Source organism: Brienomyrus brachyistius, chromosome 18, assembly GCF_023856365.1.
Source record: "Brienomyrus brachyistius isolate T26 chromosome 18, BBRACH_0.4, whole genome shotgun sequence".
Lineage (NCBI taxonomy): Eukaryota > Metazoa > Chordata > Actinopteri > Osteoglossiformes > Mormyridae > Brienomyrus > Brienomyrus brachyistius.
This window is the reverse complement of record NC_064550.1, coordinates 15,100,373-15,115,401: the sequence shown is the minus strand read 5'-3', so window position 1 is coordinate 15,115,401 and position 15,029 is coordinate 15,100,373. Positions and strand designations below refer to the sequence as shown.

At 42.3% G+C, this 15,029-nt stretch overlaps 1 protein-coding gene and 1 long non-coding RNA gene across 2 annotated transcripts; both read right to left on the bottom strand.

Annotated features, from left to right (window-relative positions):
* Positions 1–9,746: 9,746 nt before the first annotated feature.
* Positions 9,747–11,472, bottom strand: LOC125713245 (immunoglobulin superfamily member 1-like). The gene is made up of 5 exons (XM_048984226.1): positions 11,423–11,472; positions 10,989–11,196; positions 10,589–10,879; positions 10,206–10,499; positions 9,747–10,096 (listed from the first exon to the last, which is right to left on the bottom strand). The coding sequence occupies exons 1-5, from the start codon at positions 11,423–11,425 to the stop codon at positions 9,747–9,749; spliced, it is 1,146 nt and encodes a 381-aa protein (XP_048840183.1). The 5' UTR covers positions 11,426–11,472.
* A 732-nt stretch (positions 11,473–12,204) lies between these two features.
* LOC125713331 (uncharacterized) lies at positions 12,205–13,648 on the bottom strand. Its single transcript, XR_007383556.1, has 3 exons — positions 13,586–13,648; positions 12,935–12,970; positions 12,205–12,500 (listed from the first exon to the last, which is right to left on the bottom strand). It is a non-coding gene; the product is annotated as an uncharacterized LOC125713331 (long non-coding RNA).
* Positions 13,649–15,029: the final 1,381 nt, after the last annotated feature.

Here is a 15,029-nt window from a genome sequence, read left to right as displayed (position 1 = left end):
AAGCATTATTGAGGTATTGTCCGTGACAAACATAGCCCATAGTATAGTACAGCGTAATTATGGCAACGTGTACTACTGAGGTAATTCTGTTCCAACGTGAGCAAGAAACTGTTATACATTTATAGGTTATTAAAAAGAATAAAAGGTGCTGAGTTTGACCACAAGAATAATTAAAACATTTGATATATTAAATATTTACAATGGTTCATAAGTTTGGTCTGTCCAAAACGGAAATTAAATCCTGCTTTGGACTGGAAACACAAGATGTTGATAATCATCCACCAACTAAGCAAGACGAGAACCTAAGCTTTGTATCCTGACAGTAATCAGAAAGTTAAATATTATATATAAGGACTGTTCACTAAGTTACTTATGAATTAGTTATCATAATTCTAGAAAATAAAACGTCAATTTCAATAAACACAGAAATGCACATGCTATTATTAGCTTTTTGTTATCCTGAGCAAAGGTGTAACAGATTAAAATGATCTTGATTTTAAAATATTAAATGACTAAATTTTAAAATGTCAATAACCAAAACTGAGGTTACCATCGATCGTTTAAATATAATTATTTTTATGTTAAAATTAGCACGGTGTTGCACATTTTGGAGAACTCTTGTGTTCTGATATAAACTATAATTACAAAATGTCAGGGCTGCGGAATGTTTGGCCGAAACTGGCGCGGGCTTTATTTGGCCTCTTCTCGGGGTTTCCCTCATTACCGCACGCGCAGGTGTGTCATCTGTGATGCCCTGGCATCCTGCCCAGGGAGTCCCCTGCTTCCCTTGGCACCGAGCTGTCAGCAACCCAGAGCGGGATAAGGAGTTAAGTCAAATGCGAGGATATGAGAGAAGATGAAGTACAGGCCAGTGCTATGACATAATAAACGGCGCCATCTGCTGTTCGATACACGGTCACATGTAAAATCTCTTACAATCTTGCTACATTTGAAGTTAAACTTTATTAGTCATTTGCACGAGTACAAGAATATCGGGATGCTTCATTTTCGCATATTCCATCTTCTCTCTTTCAGACACACACACACACACGCATATACAGTACTGTGCAAAAGTCTTAGAGAGTAAAAAGAAATATTTTAAGCTATTTATCTGGATAGTACGTACATATAAAAAACACAATAGAATAATTACAACATATGCAAATTATGAGTAACACAATAAAAACGATTAAAAGTGTCTCCCGTTCTGATATCAGTTACTGATATCGAGTTGGATGGCTAGATGAACACTGCTTCAGTTCCCAAACCTTTCCGTGTATTTATTAAATTTCACCACAGACTCACTCACTTAATTAATTAATGTCATTAGTTAAATAATGACACCCAATATTCTCCAGGACTTTGCTTTTAGAAGTATGAATAAACTTGTTAGGAGAATTCGGTTCTCGTCTTACCTACTGACTGAGGGGAAGAAAACAACCTGTAGCCGATGATTTCAGTTGCATACGCATATACAAATGTATACAGTCAATAATGAAACAGACGGGTAGTCAGTACATACATACAAAGTCATAGAGGATAATGCGAGAGGACAGATTTAACTCAGGAATAGATCCATCGCTGTCCCATGATACTGAAAACAGTGACGCCCTGGGACGGGGGAGGGAGGGGGTGGGGGGGTGACAGAGAGGCTAAACCTGCTGAGCCAAACACTGTCATCTCGCTATATATAGTCAGTTTAAGACAAGACTAGACTCGACAAAGGAAGTATGTTTACAAAAAGAACTCGTAAAAAGTCTGAATTTAAATTAGTTTTCAAATGCTGCGTATAAACTTAATCTATTTAATCAAGCCTGGGTACTTGTTAGTGCCCTTAAAGTGCAGCCTTTCGGTTGATTGCTTGGGGATGGACAGTATAGCAACTGAAATCACTAAAAAGTGTTTCAGACGGCGGCACCGCAGCGACGACATGCTGCCTGTAACACAGCCGCTGATACATTCACAAGGTCTCTATTTCATCATCAAGAGCATGAAATTTTAACAGTTTGTATTATACAAAAGTAAACACAGCAAACATGCATACGGCGTATAACAGTGTGTTAACTAACCTGAGATTACAATGTGACTAATTCAGCTCATTGTTCAGGATTACAATAATCTTAAAAATATAATTTGATCAGGTTTAATGTTCAGTTTAACACTGTAACAATACATAGGGAACAAACAAGATCTTAAAAAGGTCATCTATGCCAGTAATAATAATCAAGAATGACAAAAAAGTTACAGAATATCGAGAATTGCACAGTTTGGTCATATTGTGAAGCAGCGCACTGTCCAGTAAGAGTTTAGGTAAGGAGCATTCGTACTGTACAATCATTCCTTGTAGCTTAAGTTAACCCAGCTAATAATATATAATTCTACTTAACTCTATCGCTGTCTCAGTCATAATTTACCCCATGTCTCTTTTTGCAAGTTAAATATGTGTTATGCCAATCCCCCGTTATTGCTGTAATAGGTCGCGTTCGCCACTTGATGGCGGTATTATTCTGCAATTATACTGTAGGTATATTTCTAAAACACTTTGGTCATTGTGTTAACTCTGCTACAGGTACATACACTATACGGACATAAGTATTGGGATCCCTGGCCATTATGACTGGAACTTTAATGACGTCTCATTCTAAAAGCATATTGTTTACGAGTTTTGCACAGACTTAAATGGGTTGGAATTCATAGTCACATCGTGAAATGATACGATGTAAAAAAGATTTTTAAATAATTTAAAAATAAGCCTGCAGATTAGTCACACACCTCGCCGGCAAACGTTTCTATCACATATGAGTTTGAGGAAGGCCCTTTTCTGTTCCAGCATGACTGTGCCCCAGGGCAGAAAGCAAGGTTCATAAAGACATGTTTGGGAGAGTTTGTTGTGGAGGAACTTGACTGGCCCACACAGAGCCCTGACCTCAACCCCATTGAACACTTTGGGATGAACTAGAATGGAGATTGTGAGCCAGGCCTTCACATCCTGGAAGGAAAGTGAAGAAAACATACAGTAAAGATGAACCATATTATGCATGAAAATGCATATTCATTCCTTTAGACTTGAGAAACGCAGTTAACATCCTTCCTCTGACTTCCATGCTCCAAGCACCATTTGATGTAAGGCGCCTCGCACAATGAGACATCAACAACACTAACTAATTATAAAACAATTATTAAAAGGGGGCTACTTGCACACAGGCACTGAAAGAATGGGTATGACATCATGGTGTGGGGAGCCATAGGGTATGACATCATGGTGTGAGGAGCCATAGGGTATGAATGACATCATGGTGTGGGGAGCCATAGGGTATGACATCATGTTGTGGGGAGCCATAGGGTATGACATCATGGTGTGGGGAGCCATAGGGTATGACATCATGGTGTGACATAGGGTATGACTTCAGCTTATCTCTGGTAGCGATTCGGGGGATCCTGATGGCACAGTGCTACGTTAGTGACATCCTGCATCCGCACGTCTTACCCCTCCTGAGACAGCACCCTGGTAAGTCTTTCAGCAAGATGACATCTGTCCACACATGTGTGTCTATGGACTGCCTGTGTCATGTTGTAGTCTTCCCATGGCCTGCTAGGTCCCCCGATCTTTCTGCAGTCGAACATGTGTGGGATCAGCTCAGACATCAACTCAGACCCAGTGCCAATCTGGAGGATCTCGAGGGTCACTTACAACAGCTGTGGGCTGCAGGAGAGGATACAACCACCCACAACCACCTTAGGACGGGGGGGTACCACACCTTACTGACATAGGACCAACAGTGTGCCCATACTGCCAACTCTGTTGTCCGTTTGATCTGATATTACAATCATTGCGATACAGTCAATTGTCTTTCACCACATGTAGATTAATTTTATTTCCATCACTCCGTCTGGGTGCTTAACTTTTTTTTGTCACTGAGTGTAGTATGAAGTTGCTCTTCTCATGCAGTCTGTGTGATGTCCAGGGTCCCTCACATCCTAATACATCAAACGGTAATTAATCTGTACTGGTGTGCATTTGGAAATTCAGGCATATCTGCAGTCAGCACAGATGGAACTGGAAAGACCCCGGAGAGATTCATGAACATCTGGGCTTGGATGTTTGATGCCTTGCAGCTATATTTTTAAAGACAGAGGACAGGCATGGAGTGTTAATATTAACCTCTATATCTCTGATTAAAGGTAAACTCTGTGATAATCGGCAGTAGTTCAGCTTTCAGTCAGACGCTGAACCATCTCTGTCAGTTTCATAATAGCTGAGTGCTGTGGCTTTGGGTTTCTGCTTAGTTTTTGTTACTTTGAGCTGTCCCAGTTTCACAACATTTCTCTGAAAACAAAAATGCCAAAAAAAAATAGGGTACAGCACTCCTCCCTTTCTGCCATCTGGCTTGTAGGCTTCCATAATCAGCTCCCCAGAGGTCTATGCCAAACAAGCACTTTAATGAGCTGATTAAGGGCAGTGCTGATACCCATGCAGTCAGTGACAGCTACTGGTGACACAACTGCTTACCCTGAACTCCTGCTTGGTCTCCAGATCCAGGTCCACAGAAAATCCCAGCAGACATCAGGCGCAGAACTGGGCGCTGAAAGTGGGGCAAACCACTGAGACTCGCAACACCCTATTTACATTAAGCAAAAACAAGCTACATCCTTCCCAGTGCCAGTTGTGGGTCCCTTCTGTCACACATTATTATTTATGTGTCAAATGCACAGCAGGGGGCGTAGTGGTTAAGGTACCATGCCCAAGCAGGACAACTACTATGGGTCCCTGCTTTATATAATTATATTACAGCCAGCACAGGAACACCCTGGACAGGATGGCAGTCCATTGCAGGGCACACACACAACAAAAGAGAGCCTAACTGCATGTTTGGACTAAAAGAAGAAACTGGAGTACCCAGACGAAACCCGCCCAACACAAGAACATGCAAATTCCACATATACAGAGCAAAGATGGGATTCAAACCCCCAAGTTCTGGGGCAGCAAGTTGTGAGCCTTTTCAAGCTCTGGCTTAACTACTGTGAATCTGCGATTTCCTTTTGGGACTAATACAGTGTCTGTCGGCCTTCTTGTCTGTCTCTCTGCCTGCCTGTGTGCCTATCTGTTTGTCTGTCTAACTGCCTGTCCCTCTATCTACATGCCAATGTCTCTGTCTAACCCCCTGCCTGTCTGTCTGTCTGCCTGTTTGTCTGTCTATCAAACTGCCTGTCCCTCTATCTACCTGCCAAGGTCTCTGTCTAACCCCCTGCCTGTCTGTCCGCCTGATTATCTGTATATCTAACTGCCTGTCCCTCTGTCTACCTGCCTATCTGTCTGTCCGTCTGGCTACCCGTCTATCATTATTATGTTTACCTGCCAGGTTCTCAGTAGTCTCTCTATCTGACTGTCTGCCCATCTATCTGCTTGTCTACCTGCCTGGCTTGTCTGTCTGTTTTCGCTACAAGGAAACCTACAGTATGAAGGGAGTATTCAGAGAGGGTGTGCAAACCCAGGGTCATGTCACTACAAAAAACACAGCGCTCACAGACTTAGTTAGTCGCCCCCTTTCTTTTTGGTGCAGCATGGTGTTAATCAACGACCTCGCATGCTGATGAATACTTGTCCTAATTTGCATACCTAGGTTTTTGTATTGATGGAGAGATGCCTCAGGACTCGATACAGTATCCCCTTCACATTCGTAGGGGTTGGGGTCAGCAGATCCCCGAGAATGTGACGATTCACCAATAATACTTGCCCCCCCCCCCCAACCTCTACCCATAACAGTCTGCTGACCTGAACAATAACATAAAAGTCTAATTATTAGCGCTACGTTTTGGGCTCATTATTAAAAGTGCAAAATTAACAGCACTGAAAAAGTTATTGTCACAAAGGCACCTACATCAGCTGAGACAAAGATGCGTGTCGTACCCAAACCGTGACTTTTATTATTAAAGATGTACTATCCATTTATGCTAACAAATATTATGTATTACTAAACATATTCATATATTGTATGATTTTATGTGATCCAAATCATTTTCAATATCGTGGGGGATAAAGCAGATTTTTAGCCTTGTTGTGTGAATACAGGTGGACCTGCAGAGTTTGTCTGAAAGTAAGAGTTCATATAAGGAATAACTGGGGTGGGATGTGTCTTTGGTGATGTGGAGGGCCTTCGGGTGCCGGCTGCTGGTATGGATTTCCTCCAGGTTGTGGGGCTTTGAACCAGTGATGTGATGGTACAGTATGTGCGTAGATGGAATTCAGCTTCCGCCACACTACAGGGAAGCGGGGAGGTCTTGGTGTTGTGGCTCTGCGGTGCAGCAGAAAAAGGGAAAGAGGCCGTCAGGACCAGCAGAGCGCCACAAAAACGGTGCATTTATTTCAGCGTGTCTAAACACCCGAAAAACCTGCGTCGTCGCTTGGGCGTGCGTGCTCACCACACCCCGTACGAATGAGCATAGATAAGGAGGAATGAATTCTGGCCAAAAGGTAGGAGCCCCTACTGTGTCATGCTGTGGGATGGTGACAGAGACTGGGAATATAGTGAGAAATTAAAGAATAATGTATAGAGGAATGAATCTATTAAAGACAAAACAAAGCTTGTTATATGATTCATCACTGACCACAAGCGAGAGAACAAAGTTATTTAGCGGAACTCGGAAACCCTTTTAAAAGACTTCAGCAGAACGTCGTGTGGTCGTTGCATGACAGTTTTACCCACAGACCAGAGGCTATGCTGTGTTTACAAAAAGATACAAAAACCACTGAATCACTCAGCAACAGTGTAGGTGAGACTGAGCCACGCTCATCGAAATGTAGTTACATTTATAATCATTTATTTAGCAGAAACTTCTGTCCAGCAAGAGGCAAAAAGAACAGGCAAAGATCTGCTCACATTTTCCATCCATGCAGGTGTTAATAAAATGTGAACACTATATGCAAATAGTCTACCAGGTCTGTAGTTGAGGTATAAAATAAATGATCATTTAGAAAATAACATAAAACTCAATAAGAACTATATTTTATGCCAAAAGCTCAGTGTTATAGAAAATGTATTAAATTTCATAATTAGACTGAGCTGGTATTTTGTAATTAATGCCGGCTCAATCTGAAGACTCTGACTGAACAGCTCAATAAAAGGCATGTTCCTGAGCACCTGAAACAAAAGATAAGTGTGATTCACATGGGAATTCAGGAAACACACTTTAGCTCCATAGTACTGTGGCTGATTACTGTATGTTCCAGTGTGTTTTAGGACATGAGAGACGCCTGGATTAGTGCCAGGTCCATAAGCGAACACGGTCACCAGAACTCACCTGCTGTTCCTGTGGCATGACTGACCTCTTCATAAATGGCGGGAGGTTGGTCTGCGTCTCCTGGGTAACAGACAAAGGCGTCAACAGGCACAGAGGCACACGGTCAGAGGACGGAGACCATCGTCACTTACCTGCACACACATCTTCTTAGCCTTTGACTTAGACTTGACTTGGCTATGAGATCTTACTTTAATAAGACATCTTGGTGTATGACGAGGACAGGGTGCAAAGTCAAACTATTCCTTGTACTATTTTCCAACGATAAAAAGGCACATTAGCAAACAAGGAAAGGAATTTGTGATGGTAAGCTGTGGTACCAAATTACACATAACTACTGACCTAGGATAAGAGGCTTCTTGGTGGAGCTGCCGATCAGGTTTGGTCTCAGTGGTTCTCATTCTGATATGGAAGCCAGGTGACAGCAGTATCACTTAAGCTATTTATACCTGATGGATCTTCATTATAAGTGGAATAGTGGCTGGACGGGTCTCATACTGCCAGGAGAGGAGGGGGGGATTCAAGCCACATCTCTGCTCTGTGGGTGGGTGCGTGGGTGGGGGGGGGGTGCATGTTCTCCACGTACAGAGTGGGTTTGGTACAGGTGCTCCGGTTACCTCCCACAGTCCAAAGTCATGCATTTAGGCTAATCGGTGTCTCCAAACCGGCCTTATTCTGTGAACTTTGGTGTCAGTGTGCAGTGAAGGATGGGAATCCCACCCTGGAATAGACCCCAGACTCCCCGCGTGATGCTGACCAGGGTAACGATAGTTAGATCACTTTCATTATGAGTTTAAAAGGTTTAATCTCATTCCACGTTAAAGCGAATGCACAATTTAAAAGAAGACAAAATGTAATGAAAACCATGAAAAATAAAGTCTGTCGCACGTCATATTTTATTGAAATCTAACAAAATATCAAAATACAGATCTAACATTGTAAAATAAACTAGGATTATCATCAAAATGTATGCAATGTGGGAAATTCATAAAGCCGGATGAAGGGTTACACATGCTGAACTTGTCTTTTTAAGCTACAAAAATCGGTCACTTATCTCAGTTCTGGTGGCTGATTAGTCGCTAGACATTTGCGCAGTTTTTACTGATCTCTTTGTCTGGCATGTACAATGTTTCTTGGGGCTGCACCACACCTTGGTCTTCCACAGAATTCTAGCATCAGAATAATTGAGAGGAGAATCATAACAGCCAATCCAGCACCGATCCGAGACACATTCTCCACACCATGTGAAACTGAAGGAGAGACCAAAATCACACATAAGGTCTGTAACAAACCACAGCTGATCACACAGAGGTATCTTTGCAGCTCAGTATGATCTGAGAAGTAAAATAGGTCAGAGAGATTTTCAATTTGAGACAAGTCTTCACACACATGCACACACATTTACATGCATGTAACAGTTTTATTACATTGTAAATAATCGGTGGGGTTTGCAAATTACCCCAGTCTTTTAGATGCAGCTAACTTTAGTTTCATATTGGAATAATATAGATTTGCTGTAAGATTTCTTGCATAAACGTCAGAATCTGAAATGATGGCTGTCAGTTCTGATGAGAGACGACAACCCTGAGTGTGTCAGTTCTGTTCCCTCTACGTTAGATAAATATTATTGATACTAAGGGGAACATCGCTTACATACAGCAGTAAAGACTATTAGCCTCACATATGTCACTTTGGACAAAAGCTTCTGCTCAGTAAAGTAAAATGCAGAGATACAACCAAAGCCACAGCCCTCGAGGTGTGAGACCAGAGTATTACACATTCAGCCAGTGACCCACCGCTGAAGGTAACAAGCCAAGTGCATTAATAAAACAATAATACTTACTAATGTTGTTGGGCACCAAACCATTGCTGATTCTGGAGTAAAATGGTTCTTCAGTTCTGTTCCCTCTACATCTGTATTCCCTGTGATAGGAGCCATTCCCAGAACTCACAGTGAAGTTCTGCCCATCCTGGTCTTCAGGAAGCTGAGATCCATCTGCGTACCATGTGTAGCTCCATCCAACAGAGCTTCCCTCAACCTCACACCTCAGCGTCAGACTGTCTTTGGTCAAGATCTGCAGAAATCCAGTATCCAGACTCAGAATAGCCTGTGGACGAACTTAAAACATAAATATCAGCTTTTAATATCCATCCATCCATCCTTCCATCCATTCACACGCGCTGGTCCTATGCAGGGTCGCAGCCCATCCCAGATGCAACAAGCACAAGGCAGAGAATAACCCAGAATGGGGCACAAACCCATCACAGAACTGTTCATATATTAACATGATATACTGTAGCAGAAATGTTTCAGTTTTAAGAAAAACAAATTGTACACAAAGACTGATATTAAAGAGAAAAAAAGAAAGAAAGAGGGAACAGAAAAGGTGTAGAACACATTAAGCTCCAGGTATTACAGGAAGCATTACTGACCCCTTACACACAGAAGCTTAATCAGAAATCATTACGGCATCAGTGAAAAGTTTCTTTTTCTCTCTCACTAACTTACCAAGAATGTCGAGCTGCAGAGGGTCACTGTACTGAGAGTAAAAGCTCCCTCTCTGAGCCCGACACCAGTACTGTCCACTGTGGGACAGAGCAGCAGAGATGATGGTGTAACTGGAGCCATCAGTGCTGCTGTTGTCAGGGTTGGACAGTTCTGTTCCCTGTCTGTCTTTGTACCAGAGATACTTCCAGCCAGAAGAGGCTCCCCTGACCCTACAGCTCAGACTGATCCTCTCTCCTGTGTAGGTCTCTCCATGTGAAGAATCGAGGGATAGTTCCGGCTTTGGGATTTCCCCTGAGGGAATGATGTGGGGAAATTCATCATGTATGACATAATATTTTTCAAAGCAAATTATATAAAACGTGTCATTCAAAGAAATATTCAAATATAAAATGATACATACGATTCACAGTCAGAGTAATAGGGTTGCTAATTGGGGAGTTGACTGTTCCCCTTGTAGGTCTTCCAGAACATTGGTATTTCCCAGGATGGGATGGACCAGCAGAGTGGATCCTGTAATTGTTTCTATCTGCTCTGCTGGAGTCACTCTCATCTGCAGGAAGCTCCTGTCCATCTCTGTACCATTTATACTCCCACTGTGTAGAGTCACCCTGAAGTTCACACCTCAAAGTTACTCTTTCAGTGGGAAACAAGTCTGTCCATCCAGACTGCAGCGTCAGCAGGGCTTGGGGTAGATCTGAAGATAGACAGACAGCAGTCAGATGGTAAAATACAATGGCATAGTGCAGCTTTTAACCTATGAGTGTTTCTCTTTCACTAACTTACCATGAATATCCACCTGCAGAGGGTCACTGTACTGAGAGTAAAAGCTCCCTCTCTGAGCCCGACACCAGTACTGTCCACTGTGGGACAGAGCAGCAGAGATGATGGTGTAACTGGACCCATCAGTCCTGCTGTTGTCAGGGTTGGACAGTTCTGTTCCCTGTCTGTCTTTGTACCAGAGATACTTCCAGCCAGAAGAGGCTCCCCTGACCCTACAGCTCAGACTGATCCTCTCTCCTGTGTAGGTCTCTCCATGTGAGAAATCGAGGGATAGTTCCGGCTTTGGGATTTCCCCTGAGGGAATGATGTGAGGAAATTCATCATGTATGACATAATATTTTTCAAGGCAAATTATATAAAATGTGTTATACAAAGAAATATTCAAATATAAAATGATACATACAATTCATAGTCAGAGTAATAGGGTCGCTAATTGGGGAGTTGACTGTTCCCCTTGTAGGTCTTCCAGAACATTGGTATTTCCCAGAATGGGATGGACCTACAAAGTGGATCCTGTAAATGTTTCTATCTGCTCTGCTGGAGTCACTCTCATCTGCAGGAAGCTCCTGTTCATCTCTGTACCATTTATACTCCCACTGTGTAGAGTCACCCTGAAGTTCACACCTCAAAGTTACTCTTTCAGTGGGAAACAAGTCTGTCCATCCAGGCTGCAGCGTCAGCAGGGCTTGGGGTAGATCTGAAGTTAGACAGACAGCAGTCAGATGATAAAATATAAAAAGACACAAACCGTCCTTTCAGGTCTGTTTATTGAAGAATAAACTACAAGGCTAAATTCAACATTATATGATTATGAGTGTTTCTCTTTCAATAACTTACCATGAATGTCCACCTGCAGAGGGTCACTGTACTGAGAGTAAAAGCTCCCTCTCTGAGCCCGACACCAGTACTGTCCACTGTGGGACAGAGCAGCAGAGATGATGGTGTAACTGGAACCATCAGTCCTGCTGTTGTCAGGGTTGGACAGTTCTGTTCCCTGTCTGTCTTTGTACCAGAGATACTTCCAGCCAGAAGAGGCTCCCCTGACCCTACAGCTCAGACTGATCCTCTCTCCTGTGTAGGTCTCTCTCTCATGGGATGTCCAGGTTATAACAGCTTCTGGTTTCTCTCCTTCTAATCAGCATTAGTACATTTATTAGCCGAACGTGCATGAAACACAAAGTATATGAGATCTGAGATGTTATAATTGTTATTTGCTTTTTACTCACGAGTTACATTGAGATACAGAGATGCAGGTAGAGACTGAATTACTGGGTCACTTCCTCTTACTGCCTGACATATATATTCTCCACTGTCAGATACTTTAGCAGACTGGACAATGTAGTTCTTATATGTTTTTTTGCTACTGGGAGTCAGACTCTGCAGTCGTGTCTGTGTGGTTCTTTTGGCCCATGAATATCTCCATCCAGATCCTCCTCTTATATCACATTCAAGGGTCACAGTTTCTCCACTGAACCACTCAGGTCCTGGAGGATTCTGACGTATGACAGGCTGTGCTACATCTAAAGAAATGCACAGTAAACAAAAAGAAAATAACATTTTGACATTTATGATGTATTTTTTCTTTATTATTAACTGCACTTCGAACAATGTTTCTCCTGTAATAACTTACCATGCACTTGCAGGCTGTGAGAGTTGCTGTAAGAAAGTTCACTTCCTCTAAGTCCGCTACACTGATAAAGTCCTCGGTCAGACTTTCTCACAGGTTGCAGGATGTACGTTTCACCATCTTGCCCACTGCTGCGCAGAAGCTGAAAGGTGGCTCCATTTGTCTCTTTGGTCCAGATATATTTCCATCCCTCAGACCCAGTGACCCGACAGGTGAGAGTAACATTCTCTCCTAGGAACACGTCTGACCCTGGAGGATCTGCTGTCAGCCGAGCCTGAGGCCAGGACTCTGGAGCAGAAACAGAAGCAAAACTCAGGATGTACCACACATGTCCTCCATATCTGTCAGCATGTACCACACATGTCCTCCATATCTGTCAGCATGTACCACACATGTCCTCCATATCTGTCAGCATGTACCACACATGTCCTCCATATCTGTCAGCATGTACCACACATGTCCTCCATATCTGACAGCATGTACCACACATGTCCTCCATATCTGTCAGCATGTACCACACATGTCCTCCATATCTGTCAGCATGTACCACACATGTCCTACATATCTGTCAGCATGTACCAAACATGTCCTACATATCTGTCAGCATGTACCACACATGTCCTCCATATCTGTCAGCATGTACCACACATGTCCTCCATATCTGTCAGCAAGTTATTTAATTTCAAATATTAGTTTATTTATCTTTGAAAACGCAGTCTTACCTGCCGATTGGCTAAAATAAACCAATGCTGTGAAACCTAAGATGGAAAAGTACAGAGAAGGTGAATTCACAGTCAGTTACTTTCTGTTTTTCTTCATTTTTGGGAGGTAATTAAGTGAACATTAGAAAACATTATCGCCACCTGGGTCACATGTGTGTGGAGTTTGCATGTTCTCCCCATGTTGTCGTGGGGTTTCCTCCGGGTACTCCGGCTTCCCCCCACAGTCCAAAGACATGCTGAGGCTAATTGGAGTTACTAAATTGCCTGTAGGTGTGCACTTGTGAGTGAATAGTGTGTGAGTGTGCCCTGCGATGGGCTGGCCCCCCATCCGGGATTGTTCTCTGCCTCGTGCCCATTGTTTCCGGGATAGGCTCCGGACCCCCCACGACCCAGTAGGATAAGCGGTTTGGAAAATGGATGGATGGATAGAAAACATTAAAACCTTCTGGGCTTGAAATTCACTTCATTTAAAATGTCAAAAACAAAATAATTTATATACCAGATAACATCATGAAGTATGAGCAAGACATAACAGTAACAGACCACTGTACTTTTCATGAAGGTTCTTACATTTCATATATTTCCTTTTATTTATACCTGTTAACCACATATTACAGCTGCACATTAATAAAGCATCAACATTTTACTTACAGGTCCATGGAAACATCTCACACAGCCTCATCTTGCTCTCATACGAGCAGCTTAATGAAAGACCTCAGCTGGAGTAGCAGCAGAGAGGAAATGGTGGTAAATGGCAACAAGAAAAAATCTAGCATCTCCTTTGAGGTCAACAGTGTTGCACGTAAGCGTGTCAAATGTCAGTTCAAATCTCATATCCTTTATGCAGTTTTTCTTATTGTTATATGCTATAGTCATCTCAATTTTGGAGGAAATGTACATTAGCAAACTGTTTTATTTTACTAAAAGCCTATAACAGTATTAAGAGTAATAATACTGTAGTGTTAGTGTCTTTCACATTAGCTCTGCCAATCAGTCCTACACTTGTCTGTACTGCTATCAGGCTTATCAGCAAGAGTACCTTTGCGCTACACATTCTACGCATCTTTAAACATACTTTCATGTAAAAATTTCCTCTCATGTCCGTTAGATGCTGGTTCTGGCTTGGTTGGTAGAGTTAAGATCACAGCATTCTCTATTTAAGTGGTCTACAAACTATGGTGCATGTACCACCAGCGGTACTCAGAGTGGCTCCAGGTGGTATGTGAGAAGAGTGGTAATTTCTTGTACACCATGAAAAAAAAATTAAGAAAATCACTCCATATAAAAGCACATTTACTAAGTTGTTTTAAATTTTTTTACATTCTGTGTTATGGAGTATTTGAGAAGGATTAATGTACCCTGCTCAATAAATAGTGCAGTATAATATAACATGCATTTTCTGACGTTCACTTAGGTATATAACAGCAGGGAGGCTGACAGGTGAGTCGCCTGACATAAACATGCATTTTCTAATGTTCACTTAGGTATATAACAGCAGGGAGGCTGACAGGTGTGTCACCTGACATAAACATGTATTTTCTAATGTTCACTTAGGTATATAACAGCAGGGAGGCTGACAGGTGAGTCGCCTGACATAAACATGCATTTTCTAATGTTCACTTAGGTATATAACAGCAGGGAGGCTGACAGGTGAGTCACCTGACATAAACATGCATTTTCTAATGTTCACTTAGGTATATAACAGCAGGGAGGCTGACAGGTGTGTCACCTGACATAAACATGCATTTTCTAATGTTCACTTAGGTATATAACAGCAGGGAGGCTGACAGGTGAGTCGCCTGACATAAACATGCATTTTCTAATGTTCACTTAGGTATATAACAGCAGGGAGGCTGACAGGTGAGTCGCCTGACATAAACATGCATTTTCTAATGTTCACTTGGGTATATAACAGCAGGGAGGCTGACAGGTGTGTCACCTGACATAAACATGCATTTTCTAATGTTCACTGAGGTATATAACAGCAGGGAGGCTGACAGGTGTGTCACCTGACATAAACATGCATTTTCTAATGTTCACTTAGGTATATAACAGCAGGGAGGCTGACAGGTGAGTCGCCTGACATAAACATGCA